Below are 25295 nucleotides of genomic sequence, written 5' to 3'. Positions count from 1 at the left end.
ACACACACACACACACACACACACACACACACACACACACACACACACACAGCTTTGCTAGAAATTCTCCTAAGAATCAAGGCTGTAATTCTCTACAGATGAAAATCCCCCAAAGCTACAATTCCCAGTTTACACAAAGCTAAATGTTAGGCTACCTGCTAATCAAATGATGAAAGGAAATCCATGATTTTGAATAACACCCACAAAGCTAGTCAAAATATTTACAAGTAAGGGCCAATGTATAATAGTTGACATGCCAGTCAAGTAGAACCCACCTAGGGTGGTATAACCACATATACCTCTTGATTGATTTCTTCCTGCCTTTTCTCCAAATACCTGTTTTGAATGCCCAAGACCAAAAGCCTGTAACCAGTCTTCTTTCTGCTGGGCTCATTCACAATCATCTGGGAGGCCTTTCTTTCTGTAAGTGCTTTTCCCAGTGCTTTGATACTTACCATGTTATCGTTTTTATGTGGGCTCCTAAATAATGCCCAGATTGGACGTTCTACAATTGAGGACAGATAGCATTGCTTCCCAACTATATTCACTGAAACATAATTTGAGAGAAAAAAATACCAGCACTAAATCAAGTCTAGTTATCAAGTAGTTATTGATTACCTAAGTGGATAATGATCTCCTGGCTCCATTCAAGTGTAGTGGACTTTTGTTTCCTTCTCATAGCAGTCACTTGGATGAGGTGTGGGCACTTGTTGTGGGGTATGATGCAGAACATCTAATGTGTTTTTGAGGATAATTGCATCAAACTCCCACCCTTCAGTCTACCCCCTAATCTTTTACCTTTTTGTTGAGTTTACTGGGTTCAAAGGAAATCTAGAAGATATAAAGTAAAACTAGTCATAAAGTAACTAAAATGTAAAATTTGATTAGCTCTGAGCCCTCACCCTAATTTATAAGAACTAGTGAAGCCTCATTTTTTGGGGGGGGTGAGGCAATAGGGGTTAAGTTACTTGCCCAGGGTCATACAACTAGTGAGTATCATGTGTGTGAGGTCGGATTTGAACTCAGGTCCCACTGACTCCAGGGCCAGTGTTCTATCCACTGTACCACCTGGTTGCCACTGGAAGCTTCATTTCTTATAAGCTTTTTCTTTTCTCTCTCTTAAGCCCCACTCTCATAGGCTTAGGCATACATCACTGTTATTGGTTTTATAATTTATTAATAATAACAGATAATGCAAAGACATAGATGAATATTTCAATAATATGTCACTTAGAAGAAAGATCACAACCAAAGATCCTTCTCACCTATGGCTTAAAGTGCTAACTCTTCCAAAATGCTGGAACTTCAGTCTAACAGTTCATTTCTCAGGATGATCATTAAAGTTTCTTGGGAATTTTCATCAGATGGGTTTTTTTTTGTTTGTTTGTTTGTTTTTTTGGCAAGGCAATGGGGTGAAGTGACTTGCTCAGGGTCACACAACTAGTAAGTATCAAGTATCTGAGGCCACAGTTGAGCTCAGGTTGTCCTGAATCCAGGGCCAGTGCTCTATTCACTGTGCCATCTAGCTGCCCCTCATCAGATGTTTTTACTTAACAGACTGTCTTCTCCAAAGTGTGTCTCAAAGATGCCATTTAATTCTCCAAGTCCGTCATAGACTTGTTCCTCTGACAGTTCACTTAATCCTTTACCTTGTCCATTGGCAGTGAACTATTATCTGTTATAGGCTCTTTCTCTATGAATGTTAACTCTGCAGATTTCTTTAAAAAAAAAAAAAGAAAGAAAGAATTCTCGGTCTTCTCTCAGTACCTCAACACAGACTCTCTCAAAGATGGCAGTTAATTATCAGTCTTCCAAATTATTTTCTTCTTCTTATAAAGGTAAGATAAAATCCAAAATCTCTAGGAAGGAGTCTATTTAAGCTGGATGGTTACATAAGAAATTAGGGATGTTTAGCCTAGAGAAAAGAAGATTGATAGAGGCAGCACAATGATCCAGTGAAACAAATGGTTAGTTTGATGTCCAAGTTCAAGAACTGGATTCAAATTCTTTCACTGTCATGTATTGCCTTTGTAATCTTGGCAAGTGACTTTTTCTCTCCAGGCATCAACCTCCTCATGTGTAAAATGACCTCTGAGTTCCCTTTCAGTTTGAAGTCTGTGATTACTATCTTCCAGGCATTGTAAGGGCTGTCACCTTAAAGACACATTAGAGTGGTTCTGTTTGACCCTAGAGGGTAGAATTGGTTTCAATGAAAGTTGCAAAGAGATCATTTAAGTTTAACAAAAGGGAAAATTTCCTATTAGGGCTATTCAAAAGTTGAAGGAGATGCCTTGGACAGAGTAATGGGGTCCCTCCTCTTTGGAGGTCTCCAGGCAGAGCCTGAATGTCCTGTTGTCAGCTGTGTTGTAGCTGGGACTCTTTTTCAGGTATGATTTGAACTAAATGGCCGAAGAAGGTCCCTTCTAGCTCTGAAATTCTGCAATACTGAGATGCATCTATGTGGATACTCCCTCAAATAGTGTACATTGTGGCTTACCTACTCCTTCCCATGATGATTAATCTACTATTACAGCAATAATTACATATTTATTTGGCTATTCTAAGGTTTGCAAAAGCACTTAATTTTGAAAAATCCTGTAAAGCATAGATAGTATAAGTACTATTATTGTTATATTACATGTCAGTAATCTGAGGCTTAATGATATACATAACATAACATATAATAGTAATAATGTAAAGAGGTCAGTTGACTTGTGCAAAATAATTTCGGTTAAGAAATATAAGAAGTGCATTGGAATTCAAACTCAAATACAAATGAGGGCCACTAATCCATACATAAGGATCCCCATGGGCCCCATATTGACTTAGTTTTAAAATTTTACTTATGTTTTGCTTTATTTTCATTTACTTTGTTAAATATGTACCAGATGTATTTTAATTTTGTCTGGTCATACTTGAGTTTGGGATGCATGCCACATTGGCCATGTGTTTGACACCTTGTACCATAGCATTATAACACATCATGTATACCAGAGGGGTCAAACATGCAGCCCACAACACTCCAGAGTGTGACCTGGTGTGTACTATGTAAATCAAGGGTGGCCTCTAGGTCTTCTAGGTCCTTGGGTGTGGCCTTTCCACTGAGTCCAAGTTTTACAGAATAAATCCTTTTATTAAGGGGATTTGTTCTGTGAAGTTTGTATTCAGTCAAAGGGCCACACTTGAGGACACAGAGGGTTACATGTGACCTAGAGGCTGCAGGTTCCCCACCCTTGAAGAGTGTGTAGTATGGTACTATAGCATAGTAAAGTACTATAGTATAGCATTCTCTTAAAGAGAGAATAACGCTGTTGACTTTGCACCGCTCTGCCTCACTTAAATCCCATTCACTTGACCCTCCTGATTTCATTGGTCCTCTTTGAGAATAAAGGATGAATGACAACAACAAACAGTAAAGCTGTTTCAAACTTGGGCTTTTTTTTTTTAATCAAGAGACCCTCTGAGATAGATGAAGGAGATTCCAGAGGTCATCTAGGCTAAGTTCTACTCAAATTTTTATGGTTAGAGATCATTCCTCCCAAAGTAGCCAGTGAACTGTGAAGAGCTGAGAAGAGGAGCATGGGAGTACCATTTTGGGAGGAGACACTGACAGTTTGTGTCACATCCAACAGAGTGTGACCAGGATGATGAGGGATCTAATAATTATGTCTTAAGAAGATCACTTGAAGCCATTGGAGAAGTTTAGCTTGGAGAAGAGAGGACTTTGGGAGAGTTGATGAGTCTTTGAGTATTTGAAGGGATATTTGTGTAACCCCAGAAGGGCAACTAGCAAGTTGAAGTAGGAGGTGGATTCTGGCTCAGTATGTGAAAAACTTGACTAACAATTACAGCTGTCCAAAATGTCATGGACTGCCTCAAAAGGTGAATTCCTTGTCACTGGAAATATTTAAATCAGCGGCTTGATGAACATTTGGTTGAGATTTTGTGTTCTGGATCAAGGTTGAACTAGATGACCTTTGATACTCTTTTTTAAATTTAAGGATTTTGTTATTCTAGGCTTGAATTTGACGCTTGTTGTTTTGACAAAGTATAGTGGAAAATTACACTATGATATATTGAGACAAACATCTGTGACGTAAGATAGAGGTACCTACTTTGCCCAGAGGGCACTGTTCAAAGTTCCTTGGATAATAATAAGCCCTTGAGAGATTAGATCTAGACTATGACTGTATAAGTAAGGAAGATAGATGCTATTGTCTTTATGTTGGGTAAAATGATAGTTGTAGGAATGTAACTAAATGCTGATATTAAAAACAATAACCCAGTCCAGAAATGAAGATGAAGCATCATGGATACTTTAAGCTTACTTTTTAAATCTTTAGACCCACTGCTTTCAGCGCTCAGCTGGATGAATCTTGTGGTATAGCCAACTTTGCAGGAGTTGTGTTTCTGTAAGAAAGCTCTTTTTTTTTTTTTGCACTCTTTCTCAACTAGTGTTTTTGTAAAAAAAAAAAAAGTTTTTTATTTTTCTCTCTCTCTCTTCCTCTCTCTCTCTCTCTCTCTCACACGCACACACACACACACACACACACACAGTTTTGTAGTGTAGAGATATATCAATGGAATGGATACTGAAAATCCTTCAGAATATATTGCTGAAGGCAGGATACTGAACCTTTCCTTCATCCCTAACCTTTGAAGTACTTCAGAGGGTGCTGTGGGCTCTCTGCAGTTCGAGATAATCCACTTAGTTTGTGCTGCCTCTGGGTCAGATTCCCATCCTTTATCCACTCTGTTGTGCATGCAGATGGAAAGCAGAGGGAGAATGCTTAATGCATCTGATTACTTGTTGAACATTGTATATAGTAAGAGCAATTCTTGTTGGCTAAAATAATAATAAATCGAACAGATTAAACACTTTTCCTAAGTTTTTTAGAAGAAGCTCACTCTTCATTTTGGGTCCTCTTAGTGCACATATGAAGCTTTTAATAGGCTGATCATTTTCTCTTTGTGAAGTAGTCTCATTCATAGGATCATAAATTTAGATTTGGAAGGAGCCTTAGAGGTTATCCATAAAATGATGGAGAGCTTGCAAGGAATTCTGAGGCCTTCTATTTCAATCTCCTTGTTTTATGTATGAGGAAACTGGGACCCAAAGAGGTCAATAAATTTGCCTAAGGCCAATGACAGAATTAAGGTTTGAACCCAGTTTTCAAATCCAGCACTCTTAGCGTCTTTGTTATCTTCTCATAAGAGACTGCCTCCGTTTCTTAAGTAAAAGGTAGCTTTTGATTGGTTCACTAGAAGAAATGTCCTTTTCATTTCTGTAGCTCTGTAGCTGTTATTATACATCAGTGTTTCCATAACCCATAATATACAAAGTAAGGCTTTTAGATTTGAAATTAACCTTCCATCCCTGATATTCACAAAGAACTTTATTCCTTGTTATGCACTTAGTGTGAAATTATTTTGTTTTATAGCTATTAATGTATGTTTCATACCTCCCTAACAGACTGTTTTATCTAAATTTTATCTTTTTTCAGCACACCAAAGGTGTTTAGTAAATGCTTGTTAAATTATTGAAAAAAGAGAGGCAACTATCCTATATAACTAGGCAGCTAGTTGGCACAATGGATAGAATGAAATTAGGAAAACCTGAGCTCAAATCTGACTCAGACAATTACCCAGATGTGTGATCCTGGTCAAGTCACTTAACTGCTCACAGCCGTAGGTTCCTCATTTGTAAAATGCAAATAATAATAGCACCCTCTTCACAGGGATGTCATGAGGGCCAGATGAAATAACATGTTTGCAAACTTATAGAGCTATATAAATGTGAGCTGTTATTTATTAACTCTTCCAGACTAAGTTCCCTGAGTGTCTATGTGATTATATCATTCTTTTCTGTTCTCCAAAGACCACCTAATTTTTACTAAGCTTCTGATTCAGAGTAAGACCAAGTCACATTAATCTAACCCAGTCATTTGGCCAGGGCAGTGAAAAGAGAGTTATGTTTAATGGACTAACTACTCTCAGGCTTGATTCTGGCCTCTTAAAAAATGGTCTTCTCTTAGGATTATCCAAGTGGTCTATGGGTTGATCTCATTCATAAGATAAATGTGTAAAATCCAACAAAACATATTCAGTTTAATTTTCGGGAGTTAATTCATTTGTGTAAAACACCCCTGACCAATGGCTGCTCCAAGATTTTTTGTGTTCTCTCTAGTGAGGTAAGGATCTTTTTTGGGGAGTGGGGGAGGAGGGAAAGGGTCTATTTTCTAAGACATTTTCTGTTTTTGTTTTTTCTGCAGCAAGTAGGAATAGGTAAGGGTAGCTAGTCAGGAGGAGGATAGAATATTCAAGATGATTTGCTTCCACAGAAATAATTCCCCCAAAAGTTCAGAAGCCTCTGGTCTTTAAGCAAGTCTATACTCAAATCACCCGAGAGTAGATAACATAGTGTCGCATAGCAATGGCTGTCTTGGAATTATGGAATTTCTGAGTCTCTTCATCACTAGATACAGTGGGTTCTGGATGATCACTTGTTGGAGGTGGGGTGTCACGGAGATTTTTGTTTCAGTATGAGTTGGAATAGCTGGCCGCTGAGTTTTCTTCTTATTTGAAATACTTTGATCTGTAAATGGGATGCCTGGGATACTTTCCTTCTTGTGATGATTTTTGAAGCCCACCATAGAGAAATCTATAGACTATCATATTTCCAGCTTGTACTTTTGAGACTGTCTACCATGCTTTTGACCCTTCAAACCTGTACCTACTGAAATCCTTCTCATCCCTTAAGACTTCATTCATCATTTGCCACCTCTTCCATATATCGTCTTCCCTCTAAAAGGGAGTGATCATGAATCTTATGTACCATTCTGTTAAAAAAAAACTTTTCCATATACTTATATTCTGACTTTTATTATTGTTATTTTTGTACCTATCTCATCACTTCTTTTGGACTATAATCTCCTTGAGGGAGCAAGGACTGTGGTACAGTGGATATGGGGGCAAAACACAAATAGCTAAGTGGTACATTAGACAGAGTGCTGGGTTTGTAGTAAGGAAAACCTGAGTTCAAATCTAGGCTCAAACATTTAATAGCTGTGTGATCTTGGACAAGTCACCTAACCTCTAAGGCTTGTGTCAGTTTCCTCAGCTGTAAAATGGAGATTAATGATAGCACCTACTTCTTTCAAGGTAGTTGCTAGGATCAAAGGAGATAATATTTGTGAAGGGCTTAACACACTTCCTGACCCATAGTCAACACTTTAAAAATCCTCCCTTCCTTCTTTCCTATTTCATCTTCTTATTCTCAGATCGTTGTCCATGGTAAACACTTTTTGTTGAATTTGTTTAATTCTTCTTGAAGACTTTATTAGAATCTGAGTTGTGACCCTCACTGGAAGGTTTACTTATTTAGTTTGTTTTTGTTTGGGGACAAAAATGTTCATTTCCTGTTGCTTTTCATTTTCCCCAGTATTTTGGCATTTGTGGTAATAATAAATCTTTCAATCTCCCCATTATCCTCTACACTATCAATATTTTTTTCATCTGATGGTGTCACATGATATGTAATATGGTACTCTATAATTGATGAATAATTTATTGACTTAACTGTAACACTTCATTGAGGAGTTATAGTGTTTCCTCATCTTCAAAATACTTTAGTGAATGCTAATTAAACAATATACACTCTCCTCAAAGGAGGCCTGGACACATTTCTGCCAAGGCTAGCTCAAAACTAAAAATGGAAGTCAGTGTTAGAATTAAGATTAGGTGCAAGGAACTTTTTCTTTGTATCAAAGGATCAACAGCTTTATTAAAAAAAATAATAAATACATCCTGTAAATCACGGAAAGTCTTACTCCCCTCAAAAGAACATCTTCTAGGGAATTTTTAGGAGTTTACCAGGTACCATTTATGGCATTTCATAGGATTTTGTTGGTAAAAGTGGCTTATTAGGCAGAAACGAAAATGGGTGCAACCTGTAGCAAACTTAAACATAGTCTGATATCTTGAGGGAAGCTTGTTTGATCAAGTGAAAAAATTTCTAATTTCCATTAAGCCTAATGCTGTAAAAATATATTTTCCTTTGGATTTTTTTTGCTGGTGGTCAAGTACTAGCTTGTAAAGCATCACACGTCCTTGCTGTGTCTATCTATCAAGTACTTTTTTGTAAAAGTATATTTGAATTTTACATGTGTTCTTATAGTCTGGAACTCTGTGTGTGTGTGTGTGTGTGTGTGTGCATGTGCATGCATGCAGTTACTAATACCACAGAAGTAGGAAGAGGGTGTTTGTTGTACCAGCGCCCTTACAATTCTTTTTCTCTTTTGGGATCATTATCATGATCATTACTCCCCAACTCTACTGTAATAAAAAAAAATACAATTTAAAAGACTAGATTTTGAATCAGAAACCATAAGTTTGAAGTCTGGTTCTGTTGTTTACTAACCATTAAACAAACCACTTCCTCTGAGACTCAGTTTCTACATTTGTAAAATGGAAATTAAAAAAAGATAGTGCTACCTATTTATGGGGTTGTTGTGAGGACCATATGAAATGAACTTATTGTAGAGTGCCTTTGAAATCTTAAAGCACTATGAATGTCAGCTGCTATTATTATTACTACTTTGGAGGTAAGGGGTTCAATGTAGCGATTTTATTGGTATAGGAAGCTCCTGATGTGTAAACTTCTTCCAGGGTTGAAGATCTCTGGCTTCACTACAAGTCTATAATATGTATAGGTGTAGAAAGTTGCCCCAGGGCAATGAAATGTTAAGTTACTTGCACATGGCTTGGTTATTTAGGGTCATGCCCAGCTCTTCCTGAGTACAAGGATCTCCTTTAATCTATTACAACATACTGTATATCTTAGTGAAAGTAGTAGTAGTTGTAGTGAGGATGATGATCATGATAATTTGGAATTCCTGTTTATGTAGTACCAAGAGACAATGTTGACATGGTTAGAGAGACTAGTCTGAAGTCAGGAAAACCTGGTTTTAAGTCCCATCTCTAAGATGTACTGGCTGGGAAGTCTTTTAACCTCTCAGTTTCCCAGGTAACTCTCTCTAAGAACATAAGTTACCAAAGAGGTATTGGTCTACATAGGGTGCTTCCTCTCTAGGAATTCCATATGTTTATAAAATCACAGGACCATTCTAAAACACAGAATACCAACTAATCTATCTTTCAGTTTTCTTCCTTTTGTTTTGTGCCCATGAGTCGTCAATTTGTTGTGGGTGTGAAGAAACAAATAAATTGAAAAACAAGAAGCTGCAAATAGAACTCAGAAGTTCATAGTAGTACTAGTAATAGTAGTACTGCTGGTAGTAGAAGTAGTGGTAGTGGTGATTATGGTGGTGGTAGCAGTAGCAGCAGCAGCAACAAAAATAATCTATGTCCTTCTAAAAGTAAATCTACTTTGCCTGCTTAAAAATAAGCAGTAATGACTTTTTTTATCATAATGTTAGTCGTAGAGAGACTTTAGAATTAGTCTAGTCCAACCCACTTAATTTACAGGGGATAAAACTAAGACCGAGAGTTCTAGTGATTTGTCCAGAGTCATATAACTTTTCAGGGGTAAAATCAGGATTAGAAGAACCCAGACTCCTCTTGCCTTAGTCCAATGCTCCTTCCACTATGCCTTGTTTTATTTGTGATAACTTAAGAAAATGGGAATGTGACCTTGCTTTTTAAAATGTATAAGGAGTGTTTTAAATATTTTAATGTCCTTTCTTTTTGGAGAATATTAAGACTTTTCATAGCCAGAGTATATTAAATGTAAACTCCTTACAGTGTACTTAAGATCTCTACTGATTAACCCTACTTCTTTCCTCATACCAATTCCTAACAGTCCTAATTTCTTATACCTTTCTCCTAGTCCTCACTCTTCACGTCAGAGAAGCAGAATTGCTATTTCCCACAAGCAGCCTGACTCCTCTCTGCTTCTAAAACATTGCCCATATTCTTCCTACCTACCATAGAAGGGGATCTAGAAAACAAAACTTGGAATAGGAGTAGGGAAGGCTGCCTGCGTACACAAAGAGTAATATATCTTAACTGTGACTTTATAAAGTACATTAATTTTTTTAATCACAAATTAATTTTAAAACACAGTAGTAATGACAGAAAAGTATATTTTTTTTGTGGAATACACATGCACATACACACAGAGTCAACATGCACATGTTATAGCATAGGCCTAAACTCTATGTTGGACAATAACACAAAGGCAAAGTAATTTCCAAACCTAGCCTCAGATATATAGAGATTTGCCTCAGCTCTGCCTTCATCCAGTTGGCAGCAGACCATGGCCATCAACCTCAAGTCAAGGTGTATAACCTTTATTCAACATTCCCTTCCCTTACTAATCCCTTCTTCCACCAATTTTCACAGACTTTTAGAGTTAGATAGGACTTTAGACATCATCTAGTTCAAACTGTACTCTGCTGTCATTGTTAAATCAAATTTAATGAAAACTGGAAAGTACTCTAAAGGGCATAAGCTCATTGATTTAGAACCAGAAGAGAGCCTAAAGGTCTTGTAGTCCTGCCTCCTCTTTTTATGGGTCCCAGAGAAGTTAGGTGACTTACCCAAAGCCATCTAATTAGACCCCTTACCTTTGCCTATGAGGAAACAGAAGGTCAAAATTTAAATTCACTAGTAGCATAATTAATATAAGAATGCAGTCATATCTATTTGTAGATTATTTTTAAATGTATTTTTTTTACATTCTGTATTAGGTTATAAACTACTTGAAGACTGGGATCAGGACTTTATTCCTTTTATTTATGTCTAAAGATAATATCAACAGTAGCTTATTTTTACATAGTTAGCTAACAATTATTAAGCACTTACTATGTATCAGGCATGCCAGGCACTGTGCTAAGTAATGGGAATACAAAATAAAGGCCCAAAAATCAGACCAAAATACTTCCTTGCTCTCAAATAGTTCACAGTCTAATGGAGGAAATATAACATTTAATATTTACAAATCTCTCGTATATGTTATTTAATAATAACTAGAATTTAGTGCCTACTTACTTCAGTGTGTGTCAGGCAGTGTGCTGAATACTTTATAATTATTATCTCATTTGATCCTCACAACAATCCTGGGAGATAGGTGCTAATATTATCCCCATTTTACAGTTGAGGAAACTGAGGTAAATAGAGCTCAAATGACTTACCCAAGGTCACATAACTAGTAAGTATTTGACACTGGATTTGAATTCAGATTTTTCTGACTCCAGGCCCAGCACTCTATCCATTGTGCAACCTAGCTGCCTCGTTTGGTCCTTGTAACAATTCTCTGAGGTGTAAGATAGTGTAAATTACTTCTCTCCTCTTTTTATAAATCAGGAAAATGAGAACCAAACATGTCATGCTTTGCTCAAAGTTACATGGCTACTAAGTGATAGAACTGGGGCTGAAAATCGGGTCTCCTAACTGTTCATTTCAGTGTTATTTCTACCACTCTTGTGCCAATACTGATATAGTTCTCTGTATGAAGCTTTCTATGTTGAGTGACTGCTCCATCATTATTTCTCCTTGATTCTTAGAGGCTTATTCATGTGAAGGGCTGAGTGACAAAAGATTTCCCCCAACGACTATGTCAACACATTCAGGGTACTTCTAGCTCCTGAAGTTGTTGTCTATTTATAAATATGCCACTGCTTGCACTATTTGTTCTTATGCTTAGGAAAAGCAAATGCAGAGAGGGCTGGTTCTTAACTTTATTACTTTTCATTAATGAGCTTTTCATTCATTCATTCATTTATTTATTTTTGCTTTTTGTTTTGGTTTTGTTTAGGCTCTAGACCAAGATAGAACTGCCCTGCAGAAAGTGAAAAAGTCTGTAAAAGCAATATACAATTCTGGTCAAGGTAAGCCTTTTCAAAGCCACTGGCATGAATTATTAAATGATGTCTCCAGAGCTTGCTTTGTTATTTGCAGGATGTTAAATTTACAGAACAGTTGATGCAAGTGACAAACTAGGTCAAACAAATTCAGTTTTTATCATCTGTTCCCTTCAGCTCTATTCTCTGCCAAAATCTATTAGTGGTTTAAAAAAAAAAAAGAGCAACAACTTGCATTTGCTATAGAAGGGTGAGGAGTGGGATTTACTAAGGGGGCATCAATAGGTCAGACTTTAATTCTGATAAACCAAACAAAAAAGCATGAGGTTTATTCCCGTGTGGTGATAACCTCACAGGTCCACCCAGGCAATGGCGATCCCTCATGAATCAGATCTCATAGCACTTTCTTTTCTTCCAATGAATGCATCGTACTCTAATGGGTAGTATGTTTTTTGAGGAATGTCCCATCTACCCTAGTGAAGGCTAAGCTCCTTGAAGATACAACTTAGCAAAATGCCCAGCACAGTATGTGAACATAGTATGTGCTTTAATAAATGTTTTTTGATTTTGAATGAATTGATTCAATTCCATAAGTACTCCATACCTCTATACCTATGCCTGCTGTATTCTAGTTACCAGTCAAGTTCTGAGGATACAAAAAAAGAAGGAAGCATTTATTAAGTGCTTACTATTTTCCAGGTACTATAACAAATGCTGGGTATATAAATATAAGTAAAAAGAAAACAGTCTTTCAGGAAAGTCGCTGCCCTTATTCTAATGGGAGAAGACAGAACACACAAGGGAGCTGAAAAGTGGGGAGGGGGAAGGAATAAAGGTGCCACAGTGGGGTGTGGGTATAAAGGGGACATGATTTTAAGTCACAAAAGTCAGGAGCAGAGCCTGGAGGGAAATAAAGGTGGGCCTTTTCAGTTTTCTTCTCATCATTGGGAAGAAACAAATCAAAGTAAAAAGTTCACCATAAGTATAACTCATGGCCTCCAGTGCCATGGGCAAGGAAAGACTGAGAAACGGTAGGATCTTCTGTTCCTGGCCTACCCTTTCTTCTCTCTTTGCTTTTGTTCATGCTCCCTAACTATTCATACTATCCCACATTCCTGGAACAGACATCTACCCTACACCCATAATCCATAGCCTCATGGTAGAATTTCTCCCTTCACTCAAAATCCTATTCAAGTGTTACCTCTTGAGTGAAGTCTTCTGTTTCCCTCAAACCAAAGACGATCTCTCTCCCTCAGATAACTGAATTCAATTTTCCTTTGTACTTCTCATATTTTGATTAGCTTACAAGTTTCCTGAAGTAATGGACCATGTCTGTTTCCATATCCCAAGCATCTAATCTGGTACTTTAGAATTCTAGAGACTTAATAAAGTTGTCCATGTGCAGTAATTGATAAAAATCATGAAGTTAATTCATTCAGGTTACCTAGAACTTTGAAATTCTCCTTTGTGTTTATAACATTTTGGTTTGCATGTGTGGTTTCTTCCCTTTATTAAATTATAAGTTTGTTGAGGGCAAGGATTGTGTCTTATCTGAAATGTGTATCTCTAGCAGCTAACTTATAATTTACCATTCTAGACACTTAATAAGTTGCATGTCTGTCACAGTTGATATAGTTTTGAAGTTATTTCATCATCATAGAAGTATTGAGCTTTTAAATGACCTTAAACTTCTCCTTAAACAAAGACCCATGTTTTTAATTCCATATTCTCCCGATGATGTGGTATGGCCAAGTCATAGAAATCCACATCCTTTAAAGAATTCAAGTTGAGGATCATCCAAAAGGTAATAAAGGGTCATATATGGTAGGTGTGAAGAAGCTACAACCCTTTCAAACAAAGAATTATTTAGGAGAAATATTATTATCATTGAAGATAAGATTGGGAGAGAAAAGGGAAGGCAAGAGCAAAGAAAAGCCAATGGACAACCCACATTGCCCCATTGGTATTCTCACGAAGTCAAAAGAAAGAAAGGATTGCTGACATGGAGGATGGGCCCTCAGTGATGAACTTATGGGAGAACACAGACAAGAATCACAGAGGATAGGCAGGTATGGATAGGTTTCCATTGCCTGGCACATGTAGACACTTAAGAAATGCTTACTGATTGACTGTATTGCCAGAGGGAATGCCCACATCAGTGAGAATCAGATCAGTCATCACAGAAAAGATGGTAATGATTAGAATGGCTTTTTCACTACTCCTCATCCACTTGGCGCTTGAACTGCCATTCCCCTCTTAGAGACCTCTTCAGAATGAAGCTTATCACATTTGAGGCTGTAAGGAAAAGACAAGGGAATAAAAATACAATTATATATTAAATTCCAGAAATAAAACAGAGCATCCACATTTATAGTTTAATTTGGTAAACAGTTCTCAGGATAAGGTGGGTTGTTTTTTTTGATGTTCTTGTCATCATCTTATTTCTTTGTATCTGGGTTTCTCAAATCTTTTTCTGGTTCTTTCTCTTGAAAAGTTTTGCCAGGGTTCCAGGAAAAGGTTCCCCATGTTTGCAGTGCTGCAAAGCTTCTTATAATGACAAGCCAAGAATAATTTTGGCTGTAGAGATTGTGAAGGTGATTTTGTTAGCGTCCCACTATTTTCCCTCAATGTGGATGCTTATAGTGTCTCTAGATTTGACCAGTATCATGAGCATAGTAGGTGCTCAGTTACATCTTTCTTTTCTTAAAATTTGAACTCTGTGGGTTGGGAGGTAAGGGAAAGAACATGCTTCACAGATACCTTGTGTATTGTCCCCATGATTCCTTTTCTCTCCTTGGTTACCAGATTCTGAGATATTTGAGCTTCAGGACAGAATGTTGTGTCAGTCTTCCAAAGTGTGTTGTAGGACAACAAGTTAAAGTCTTGCTATTTTCACACAGACCAAATTTAAGAAACTCTTAAAGGAAATTTGATTTTTTTTCCCCAGTGCAGGAAAATTGTCCTGACCCAGATGTCAGTTACATTCTCATCTCAAGCCCGTCAGAAATTCTTTCTTCCTTACAGAATCTTGTACTTATAAAGCACAATAGCATGAAATAGTATAAGGACTGTCAGGTAGTTATTACGTAGGTTTGTTGTATTTATAGAAGTCATTTTTCCATCACTCCCAGCCCCTAACACCAGAGCTTCATACATAATAGATACTTAATAAACAAACTCTTGACACATTGAAAGTCTTTAATGGAAGCTGAGTGACTGTTTGTCAAAAATGCCATGTAAGGTATTCCTGAACTGAGATGCACTGGACTATAGGATTTCTGAAGTTCCCTACAACTTTGAGAGTCTATAAGTCTATGTAATGATGTCACATTTTTGACCGTATAATATGTATATGTGTGTGTATACTTATATGTATGTGTATACTTATATGTATGTATATATATATTTCATCTCTTACGACCTATTTTTCCCTGTGTTTTTTAGAAGACAATGCAAACCTTAGATTTAGAGGCCCAAATGTTCAATTTAAATCAATTAAACAAATATTTACTAAATGCCTACAGTATGCAAAACACTTTGTTAGATGCTAGGAATACAAAGACAGGAACAAAACAGTTCCTGACCTTCACAAGCTTCTAATTTCCATGGGGATGGGGGGTGGGGGTGGGGGTCATACAACATGTACACAAATATGTAAATGTAAAGTATTTTAGGAAGACAGCATTAAACTCAAGCTCATATTGAGAATATTTAAAGATAGAATTTAAATCTGATCTTTTGATTTTAAATCACCTAACATTTCTCAATGTATCTACTTCCTTTGCTCCTTCTAGGGAGCTATTCGTAACAAAGGAGGTAAAATCATTCAGCAAAACTAACCGACATTTCAGGAAAATCTGATATTATATCCAGCATTCCACATAGTCTCTCATCTCTGTAAATGTGGGGCAGATGGAGGTGCCTTCCAATATCTCTTTGGGGCCAAGCTTGGACATTTTTAATTTCAGGACACTCAGTTCTGATTATTGTTGTTCTTTCCTTTTATATTGTTGTAATCATAGTATATATTTTTCTCCTGTTCTGCTCACTAAAACACTGAAAAAGTTTTCTTTGGAGAAATAAATTCATATCGCTTTTTAAAACTCCTTACATTATGGCATTACATGATTTGCAGCTAGGAGATTATTTGCTCTCTAGGAGAATATTGATTTTAAAAATATGTGCCATTGCAGCAAGAAGCAACTTGGACTCAGTGAAAACATTCTGAAGTTTTTAAGTGCAGTCCAGCCCTTTTGGTTTCAGTTAAATTCATCGAACATTTCATGGAATCATAGCATTGGAAGGGACCTTCAGAACTGTTTAGTCCAACCCATCCTTGATGTATTCTGTATATAGTGTGTGTGTATATAGGGTTTTTTGGGGGGGGGGGTGATGGTTGTTGTTTTGCATTTTGTCTCCTCCATTAGACTTTGAGCTTTGATAGCATGGACTGGGTTTTTTTGTTTGTTTGTTTTGGGAAGGGGGGTTGTTTTTTGTTTGTTTGTTTGTTTGTTTGTTTGCCTTTCTGTATATCCCAAGTGCTTATTGGCACAGTGCCTGGCACATAGTATACACTTAATACATGCTTGTTGGCTGACTGATTCTGTAACACTCCCCCAAATTAGTCCTTTAACCTTCTTCATTAGAAGACCTCTCTGGTGAAAGGAGATTCACTAGCTTCCTAGGCAACCCATTCCACTCTTGGTATTACTAAGTCCACTTGTTTTTACATCAGAACCACAAAGATTCAGTCTAATCCTTTTGCCCCACGACAGCCTTTCAAATATTTAGAGGCCAATATTGTGACCTCCCTGATTATTTTTCTTTTTCAAATTAACATTTCATTGCTCTTTCAGTGAACCTCCAGTAGCAGGCAGGGTCAGTAGACCACTCAACATCCTTGTCAGCTTCCTATAGTAGACTTTCTGGCTTATTAAGTTCTTCAGAAAATGTGTTGCACAGAAGAGAATGCAGGACTCCACATTGTAGACAGTGTGTCTGTTAATTCAGCCTAATTTTACATTAGCTTTTTGGGTAGCCCACGTCATATTGAGGTCTCCTTTTGAGTTTACAGTCCAATAACTATATCTCTCCCTCCGCCTTCCTCTGCCTCCCCCATGTGATCTTTTTCTCTTGAACTGTTGTTTTTCATTTGCCTCATCTTGAACTTGTAAGGCTGATTTTTTTTTTTGTTGTTCCCAAGCATGGAACTTTATATTTAATCTTATTAGTTTAGAACAACCTTTCTAGCCTATCACACCTTTTTGAACTCTGATTCTTTTGTCTAATGTGTTAGCATTGTATCATCTTCAGATTTGATGAGCATGCAGTTTATGCCTTTATTAGCAAATGTGGTAAAGCTCATAAGGCCAAGGACAAGTCACAGATGCACTCCACTGGAGACCTTCTTCCAAGTTGAAGTCAAACCATTAATAAAGTACTTTTTTGGTTCCAGTCATTCAACCAGTTGTCTATTCACCTCATTGCACTCTCATCAAGCCCACATTCAGTCATCTTGACCACAAGGATAACATGAGACATTTTTTGAAATGTTTTGGTGAAATCTAGGTCTATAGAATTCCCATGATTTACCAATCTAATTACCCTGTCAAAAAGGAAGTGGGATTAAGTACCTACTATCTTTAAACCATAGAATTGAATTATATGGCTATGAAGGTATGTGTTTTCATCATTTTATGAGAGTGAATAGTTTTATAGCCAATTATCCATTAAAAATAACCAAGTGAATGAAACATCGGTGTCTCATATCTTTCCATGATATATGTTCAATGGAATCTAGGCTCTTGTCGTCCAAAAGGCTTTTGGTCTTGTCCAAAGACGCCACATGAGGTCTTATTCCTGGTGTCCATTTCCTGGTATGTTTCCATCCTTGCCTCTCAGTTCCATCTTCCCACAGAGCTAAAGTTATGTTAATGTGGTTTGATCTTGTAAAAAGATTTTATGAAATAAGTCTGTATTCTTGTTTCTCAAGATTAGAAGTGTTCATTGGGGGATAGTAATTTTTTAAAAAATTTAAAGTCTCTTTTAAAATATGTTATTTTTATCCTTCAGGAGCTTTACTGATAGCAATCACAAATGAAAAAAAGTCTAATGAGACAGCTTTTAACATAAAAAAAGTCATTGCTCTACATGGCAGTCATTTGATTCAGAAATTACTTTGGGAATTTGTTACTTGGTTGTTTTTCCTACTGTTCCTCTGGGTGGATGGATTCAGGGCAAGGATGGCACACAGGAAAGGAGCCTACATTCTTGTCCTAACTCTTAATATTATTGGATTTAGAAATGGAAAACATCTTTAGAAATCCTCTCATCTGATTATCTCGTTTTATAGATGACTGAGACCCAGACTTGCTAAGTGACTTAGTCAAGTTTGCACAGGACTAGGATTAGAGTTGAAACCTGATTCTGATAACAATAACAACAGAATTGACTATTATGCCTGTGAGCTGATTTGTTCAGGTGTTCTTAATATAAGGCTCTGTACATAGCAAACATTCACTAAATGTTTTTTGGATGAACTAAAGAATAAATTAACAAATGAATAAATTTTCAAACCGTTCAGTAAACATTCATTAAGCTCTTACCATGTGCCAGGCACTGTGCTAAGTGCAAAAAGAGATACAAAAAGAGAAAAAAGACATCCCCTGCCCTCAGAGAGCTTACATTTCATTTTCATATGTTGTTTTTTAGATTTTTAAACCTCTTAGATCTTGTGATCAAAGGTAAACTCATTGAAGTCAGGTACTGTTTCATTTGTGCCCTTATATCCTCAGCACCTAGGACAGTGCCTGGCACATAGTAGATACTCATTAAATGTTTGTAGATTTTATAAACAATATAAACCCTAATTTAGGAAAATTGTTTATACTTAATTTTCTTGATGCAGTAGAAAGAGCCCTTGTCTGAGGTAAGAGGACCTGAATTCAGATATCAGCCTGGGGGTAACCTTGGACAAGTCACTTCACCTGGGCCACAGTTTCTTCATCTGTAAAATAAGAATCTTAGGCTAGATGATTTTTAGGTCCCCTTTGGCTATAAGTATATTATGTATGAATTCTGACTTTGCTATAAAAAGTCATGCCAGCAGCTATAAAATTTTTCAATTAAACTCTTATCTACTATATGTTAATTTCATGGTTTCATTTTGCATATTAGCAATTTTTTTTTGTAATTCTGGATATCCATCATAGACTTATATAGTTATTAGAGAAAGCTCAATTAGTGAAGTTACATAAAATGTTGAAATATTTCTTCGTGTACAAGGCAGACTTGACCTCCAAAAATTATCTTCTCTGTATTCCTATCTTATAATGATTAAGAGGGCTTAGTGTATTTGATTCAGTAATACTGGATTTGCTTGGGTAGGAATGAATGAAGCTTTTTTTTGTTTGTTTGTAAGTATGCACAATAAATTGTGGTTCTTTATAGAGAATATCCCCTGATTTTTATGTTTTCTATAAAGCTATGTAGAGTCTACTTAGATTTCCTTCCCAGAAAAATTTTGCAATTGAGACTGAATTCGTTTAGGCCAAATCATTCCCATCTTCCTATAGAAGCCTCCTTTTCTGCAGTTCAGTTTCTTCTTACAGTATATATGTTGGTCTCATCCCAAATACAGAAAAAAAAAAAAAAAAACTGGAAAAAAAATCCCGAACTAGTGCTCAGACTTGTTGGTTCCTTAGTCATTACAGTCAGCTATCCCAGAATGGACTCCCTTGATAAATTCTGAGCTTCCTAACACTAAAAGCGTCCAAGCAGAGGCCAGATGAGTAAGTGAATGAATGAAAAAAAATAAAACAAAACCATGTATTAAAAGCCCGCTGAAAGATCACTGCAGATGGCAACTGCAGCTGTGAAATTAAAAGATGCTTGCTCCTTGGAAGGAAAGCTGTGGCAAATCTGGATAGAATACTAAAAAGCAGAGACATCACCTTGCTGACAAAGGTCCATATATTCAAAGCTGTGGTTTTTCCAGTGGCTGTAAAAGTTGGACTATAAAGAAACCTGAGAGCCACAGAATTGACACTTTCAAATTGTGGGGCTGGAGAAGACTTTTGAGAGTCCCTTGGACAGCAAGGAGATCAAATCAGTTAATAATTCAGGTTATTCACTGGAAGGTCAAATACTGAAGCTAAAATTTAAATATTTGCCCACATAATAAGAAGCTGGGAGTCAACAGAAAACATCCTAATGTTAGAAAGATTAAAAGCATAAGGAAAAAGGGATGGCAGAGGATGAGATAGATAATATCATGGAAAGAACAAACATGAATTTGAACAAACTTCAAGAGATAGTAGGAGATGTAGTCTGCTGTGGTCCATAGGCTCACAAAGAATCAGTTGAACCACTGAACAACAATGTATAAAGCACTGTGCTAAATTCTGGGGAGAGACATAGAAGAGCAAGACAGTTCCTACTTTTCAAAAGACTCACATTATAATGGGAGAGACACATAAAGAAGGTTTCAGCTGCAAGTTCAATGGAAAGACCCATTGGTCCTTGGGTGCTGCAGCTAAGCCGATGGTAATGCGTCTTCTTTATAACACCACTTCCACTGATTAAACTATATCCATTTCTGATATTGAACTATCTGATAGTTCCAAGGACTTTTATAGTGAGAATTCTCTCTCTGGATCTTCAGTAGCTGTGGCTGTTAAGGAGGTTGAGGCTGTAATACATGCAGAGGCAGTTGACAAGTCAAATATTCATAAGGATTGCTTCTCTTGGGTGATGGCTGTGAGGATTGAGCTTGAAGCATTGTTGGAGGTCTTCAGGGCCTTGCAGTTCTCTGGGCTCTTGGGCACTGAATTATTGGAGTCTGCATTAGAGTCCAAGAGAAGGTAGTAGTTGAAGTAGTGGTAGTGGTATAAACCACCTGGCACATACCACCCACTGTCTTTCCCTGCTTCTAGCAGGAGTTAAAATTACCTCTACAGTTGTTTCTAGCTTTGAAATTCTGTGAATCTGTGATTCAGTAGCTTCATAAATTTTTTGCATTTCCTCTTTCCTAGCCCACTTTGAACATTTACTTCCTTTGCCTAAGAATTCAAGAGAAGCAAGATAATGCTGGTAGGAAAAATCCAATGTATTTTATTATGTAGCAAGGTTAAACAGGGTCTGAGATCTATGAGTCTTACTTGTAGGCCACTCTTCATCCTGCTGAAGAGGTCTAGAGGTTTGGGGTCCTCCTGGGTGCACAGAGGAACCCCAAGATCGCGGCGCTGGACCCTGCCTGAAAGAATTCAACTCAAGTCTTCTTCCAGCAAAATAAAAAGTTTATTAGAGATAAATCACATAGCCCAGGTGAAGCCCATAAGGACAAACGGGCATGAGACTCTCAGCCTCTGGGCTTGAGAGATTTTCAGCATTTGAATGGAGGCCAGGGTGGATCTTTTATACACTAAAGTAACTTTGGGTGGCCAGAGGAGAGGGCTGGGAAAAGGGTCTAGGTGAGAATTCTGTTTGGAAGGTCTGAGGGATTGAATAAACAATGGGAATAGATAATGAAGGGAACTGGAAGGAGGAAGTTTGAAAGGCATCTGAATAAGATCAAAAGGTTGGGCCAGGGCTTTCAAAGAGAGATAAGGGGAGTAGATAAGGAGCCTAAAAGTTTAAGGGTTTTCTGGGACCCATAGACAAATGGGAGTCAGATTCTTTTTAGGACTAGGGGCAAAGGTGAATCTAAAAGTTTAAGGGTGTTCTGGGACCCGTAGACAACAGGAGCCAGATTCTTTTTAGGGCTAGGGAGGAAGGGATCATAAGGAAGGCTAGGGAGGAATTGATCTGAATAAGATCAAAGGGTAAGGCTAAGGCTTTCAAAGGGAAATAAGGAGTTGGGGCCTATAGAGCCAGATTCCCTTTGGGGCAAGGGGTGAGGATCTCAACTTGGGCCAAAACCCCCTCACTGCTACTTAAGTCATTCCCTAATTTAATCTTAATCACCCCAAGCTCTAGTATAATCTATAGGATATGTATATTTCCTCATTAGTTAATATAATTTCAACACGTCTTTCAATTAACTAAACTCAGAGCCACCAACCCAGTTCATAAAACATTTATTTAATTGGAGAAGCTTCCTTTCCCAAAAGTAGCTACTTTTTATGTATAAACATAGTTCTCATAGTCTTCTTGTGTTAAATACATATTGAAGTTTCTAAATGTATAATTCAGTATATGAAATAATTAAATGGTGCATGGATTGTGGATTGAAGCCAGTAAGACCTGAGTTCAAAGGGTACCAGAGATACTATCTTTAGTTCTGTGGTCAAGTCACTTAACCTTGATCAGTTTCCTCATCTGTCAAATAGGATCATAATAACACTTACCCTACAGGATTTTTATGAGGATCTAATGAGGTAATATATGTAAAGTACTTTGCAAACCTTAAAACCCTACATAAATGCTATATATTTTACAGTTATCTAAAGTATTGTAATTACATATTTCCATCTTTACTTTTTAAAAACTTATTTCACAGTTATGAGAGTGATCACAGCCAGTCACCTCAAATCCTCACTGTAGCTGCAGAAGGCTTTACTTACAAAAACACAATCCCACCCCATTCGTTCAGTTCCTCCAGACTAACTAATCGAGTCTCTTTGCAAGAATCCTCTTTGTTGTCATTCTGAGTACCTCGCAAAGTCTCTCTCAATCACAAAAGGAAAACAGGCTCTTCTTGAATGACTTCTCATAGAATGGCAGCTAAATTGTTACTTCAAGATTCTATAGACTCTCTTAAAGATAGAGCAACAGCATCTACAACCTTGGTGAGAGAGACTAGACTATTGAAGCTAATGTTAGAGTTATATAGTGGCTTCCTTAACTTTTATGCCAAGATATTTTGTTTGATTAAAAGATTAGAAGCACATGCTGTCAGAAAAGTCTTATTAACAACACATGGCATCTCTTGCAAGTCCATAACATCATATGACTGAAAATTGGGACACCTAAATCCTTTTAGTGTGTGCAAAAAAAAAAAAAAAGACAATGGTATGTAATTTGATTATAAGCATATGATAGCAAAGTCTTGTTTCCAAAATATAGTTAAATTATCAGGGATGGTTTTATAAATTTATACAGAGCTGAGAAGAAAGCAGTTTATTTTTTTAAATTTAGGGAGAAGAAAGATAAAGTTGAAAGCACATAAGGAGTCATTTCTTAAGGATTCCATAAATTTTATGTGTTTAAGTCAAATTAATTGATGACTTTCTCCACAAATTTTTGGTACTAAGCTAGTTTTTTGTATTTTAAGAAGATAGCACATGACATAATATGAAACTGAAGATTTCAGAATTAAACTACCAAGTATGCTAGTAAATATAGCTTTACCTTATATAGGAAATGGGATCATTTTAGCTAATTTTACTTAAATGAATAGGTTTCAAGGTGTGGAGATGATGCATAGAAAATCTATTTATTATCTTTCCCTCCAAAACACTGACCTCTTCTGAACTTTTTTATTATTGTTAAGCATACCACCATGGTCCCAGGCAGTCACGCCCATAATCATCTACAAAACCCTCTTTTAGGTTCTTAAAGACTTTTACAATCTGGCCTTTTCCTATTCCCCCATTTTCCTTACTTTTTATTCCCCCCATGTAGTTTATGATTCAGCCTCCTCGCTGTTCCCTGTATAGGACACTCTAGCTGGAACTTCATGCTTTTTCATTGACTGGTCCCTGTGCCTGGAATGCCCTTCCTTCAAATCTCTACTTGCTGACTTTCCTGGCTTCCTTGAAAGCTCAGGTTAAATGACACTCTCTGGAAAAGGCCTTTCTCCTCCCCAAGCACATTCCTTTTCCCAATGCCTCCTCTCTGTGATTACTTGCCATTTAGACTATATGTATGTATATTTTATGTATACAATTGGGTTTTTTTTTTGCATGTTATCTCTCTCCCTTCCCCCATTCCCTTGGTGAGCTCCTTGAGAGCAGAGACTGTATTTTTGTTCATTCTTCTTTGTATTCCCAGCACTTAGCATAATACTTTGCACAAAATAAGCACTTAATAAATGCTTATTGACTGATGGTGTTGTAGAGCATGAAAAGGCCTACTGGCTATAGCACTTTCCATATTGTCATAGCACCCACCTCCCAGGGTGGTTGTAAGGATAAAATGAAATTACATGTGCAAAACACATTGCAAACCTTTGAGTGCTATATAAATGCTAACTGTTGTTATTACTAAAAAAAAAATAGCTAATGAATGTTAAAGGAAACATCATGTTATGGATGACTGCAGAATATGGCAGGTGCACTAGGATAATATTATCTAATAAGAATAAAACATTTGCCAACTTTAATGTTAAAATATTTTCTAAAAATTCTTTTAATGTACATTAATAAGTAGTTTAAATGCTGCATTTTTTTCATCCCACAAAAATTTCTAGTACATTTAGAGGTATTTAAGATGATGATAAATGTCATTTGGTAAAGAGGATAATTTAACCAAAGATTAAACAGTTGGTTTGGACTTCAGTGCCTTTCATCATTCTTATAGACCTTTACCAGATTGCTAAGTAAAATATATGGATTAAAATTGTGATTTTCTGCATAAACATCTTCTTGAAATCACAGTAAATCTGAATGAGTCCAAATCTTCTTCCATCAGAGGGACTTCAGCCATTACCTTGAGAATTCCAGGGGGAAAAATTAGATTTAGAACTAAGGCGTCTCATAGTTGAGAGATGAAGAAACTGAGGCTCAGAAAGACTAAGTGATTTAAATTGCAGTTGCTCACTCTCATCTCCAGGATTAAATGTAAAATCCTGTTTGGCATTCAAACACTTCATAACCTAGCTTCTCTTCGACCTTTTTGTTCTTACACCTTACTCACCTCAACATCCTCTTCAATCCCACAACACTGGCCTCCTTTCTGTTCCTTATACAAGACCCTCCATCTCTTGATTCCAGAAATTTTCACAGGCTGTCCCCTTGAAGAGGTCTAGAGGTTTTGGGGTGCTGGGGAAACCCCAAGATCGTGACGGTGGGCCCTGCCTGAAAGAATTCAATTCAAATCTTCTTCCAGCCAGAGAAAAGGTTTATTAGAGATAAATCACATAGGCCAGGTGAGCCAGTAAGGATAAGCGGGCATGAGAGTGAGCCTCTGGGCATGAGAGATTCTCAGCGTCTGAATGGGGGCCAGGGTGGATCTTAAATACACTAAAGTAACTTTGGGTGGCCAGAGGAAGGGGGGGGGTTGGGAAAAGGGTCTAGGTGAGAATTCCATTTGGAAGGTCTGAGAGATTTGAATAAACAATGGGAATAGATAATGAAGGGAACTGGAAGGTGGTAGAAGTTTGCTTTCAAAGGGAGATAAAGAGAGGAGATAAGGAACCTAAAAGTGTAAGGGTTTTCTGGGACCAGTAGACAAACTTCTTTTTAGGGCTAGGGGCAAAGGTGCATCTGAATAAGATCAAAAGGTAAGGCTAAGGCTTTAAAAGGGAAATAAAGA

General features: G+C 37.1%; 1 protein-coding gene across 3 annotated transcripts in view; it reads left to right on the top strand.

Moving 5' to 3' along the window:
* Window positions 1-25295, top strand: part of ASAP1 (ArfGAP with SH3 domain, ankyrin repeat and PH domain 1) — a 482413-nt gene that overhangs the window by 265912 nt on the left and 191206 nt on the right. For all 3 annotated transcript variants that reach the window (XM_027845500.1, XM_027845502.1, XM_027845501.1), the window contains one exon: window positions 11777-11849. In XM_027845500.1, the coding sequence (XP_027701301.1) occupies window positions 11777-11849 (73 nt within the window). The remainder of the gene's footprint in view (window positions 1-11776; window positions 11850-25295) is intronic.

Source organism: Vombatus ursinus, unplaced genomic scaffold (assembly GCF_900497805.2).
Source record: "Vombatus ursinus unplaced genomic scaffold, bare-nosed wombat genome assembly UNPS02014973.1, whole genome shotgun sequence".
Lineage (NCBI taxonomy): Eukaryota > Metazoa > Chordata > Mammalia > Diprotodontia > Vombatidae > Vombatus > Vombatus ursinus.
Note: the sequence above shows the minus strand (reverse complement) of the source record. Positions and strands in the feature narration are given on the sequence as shown.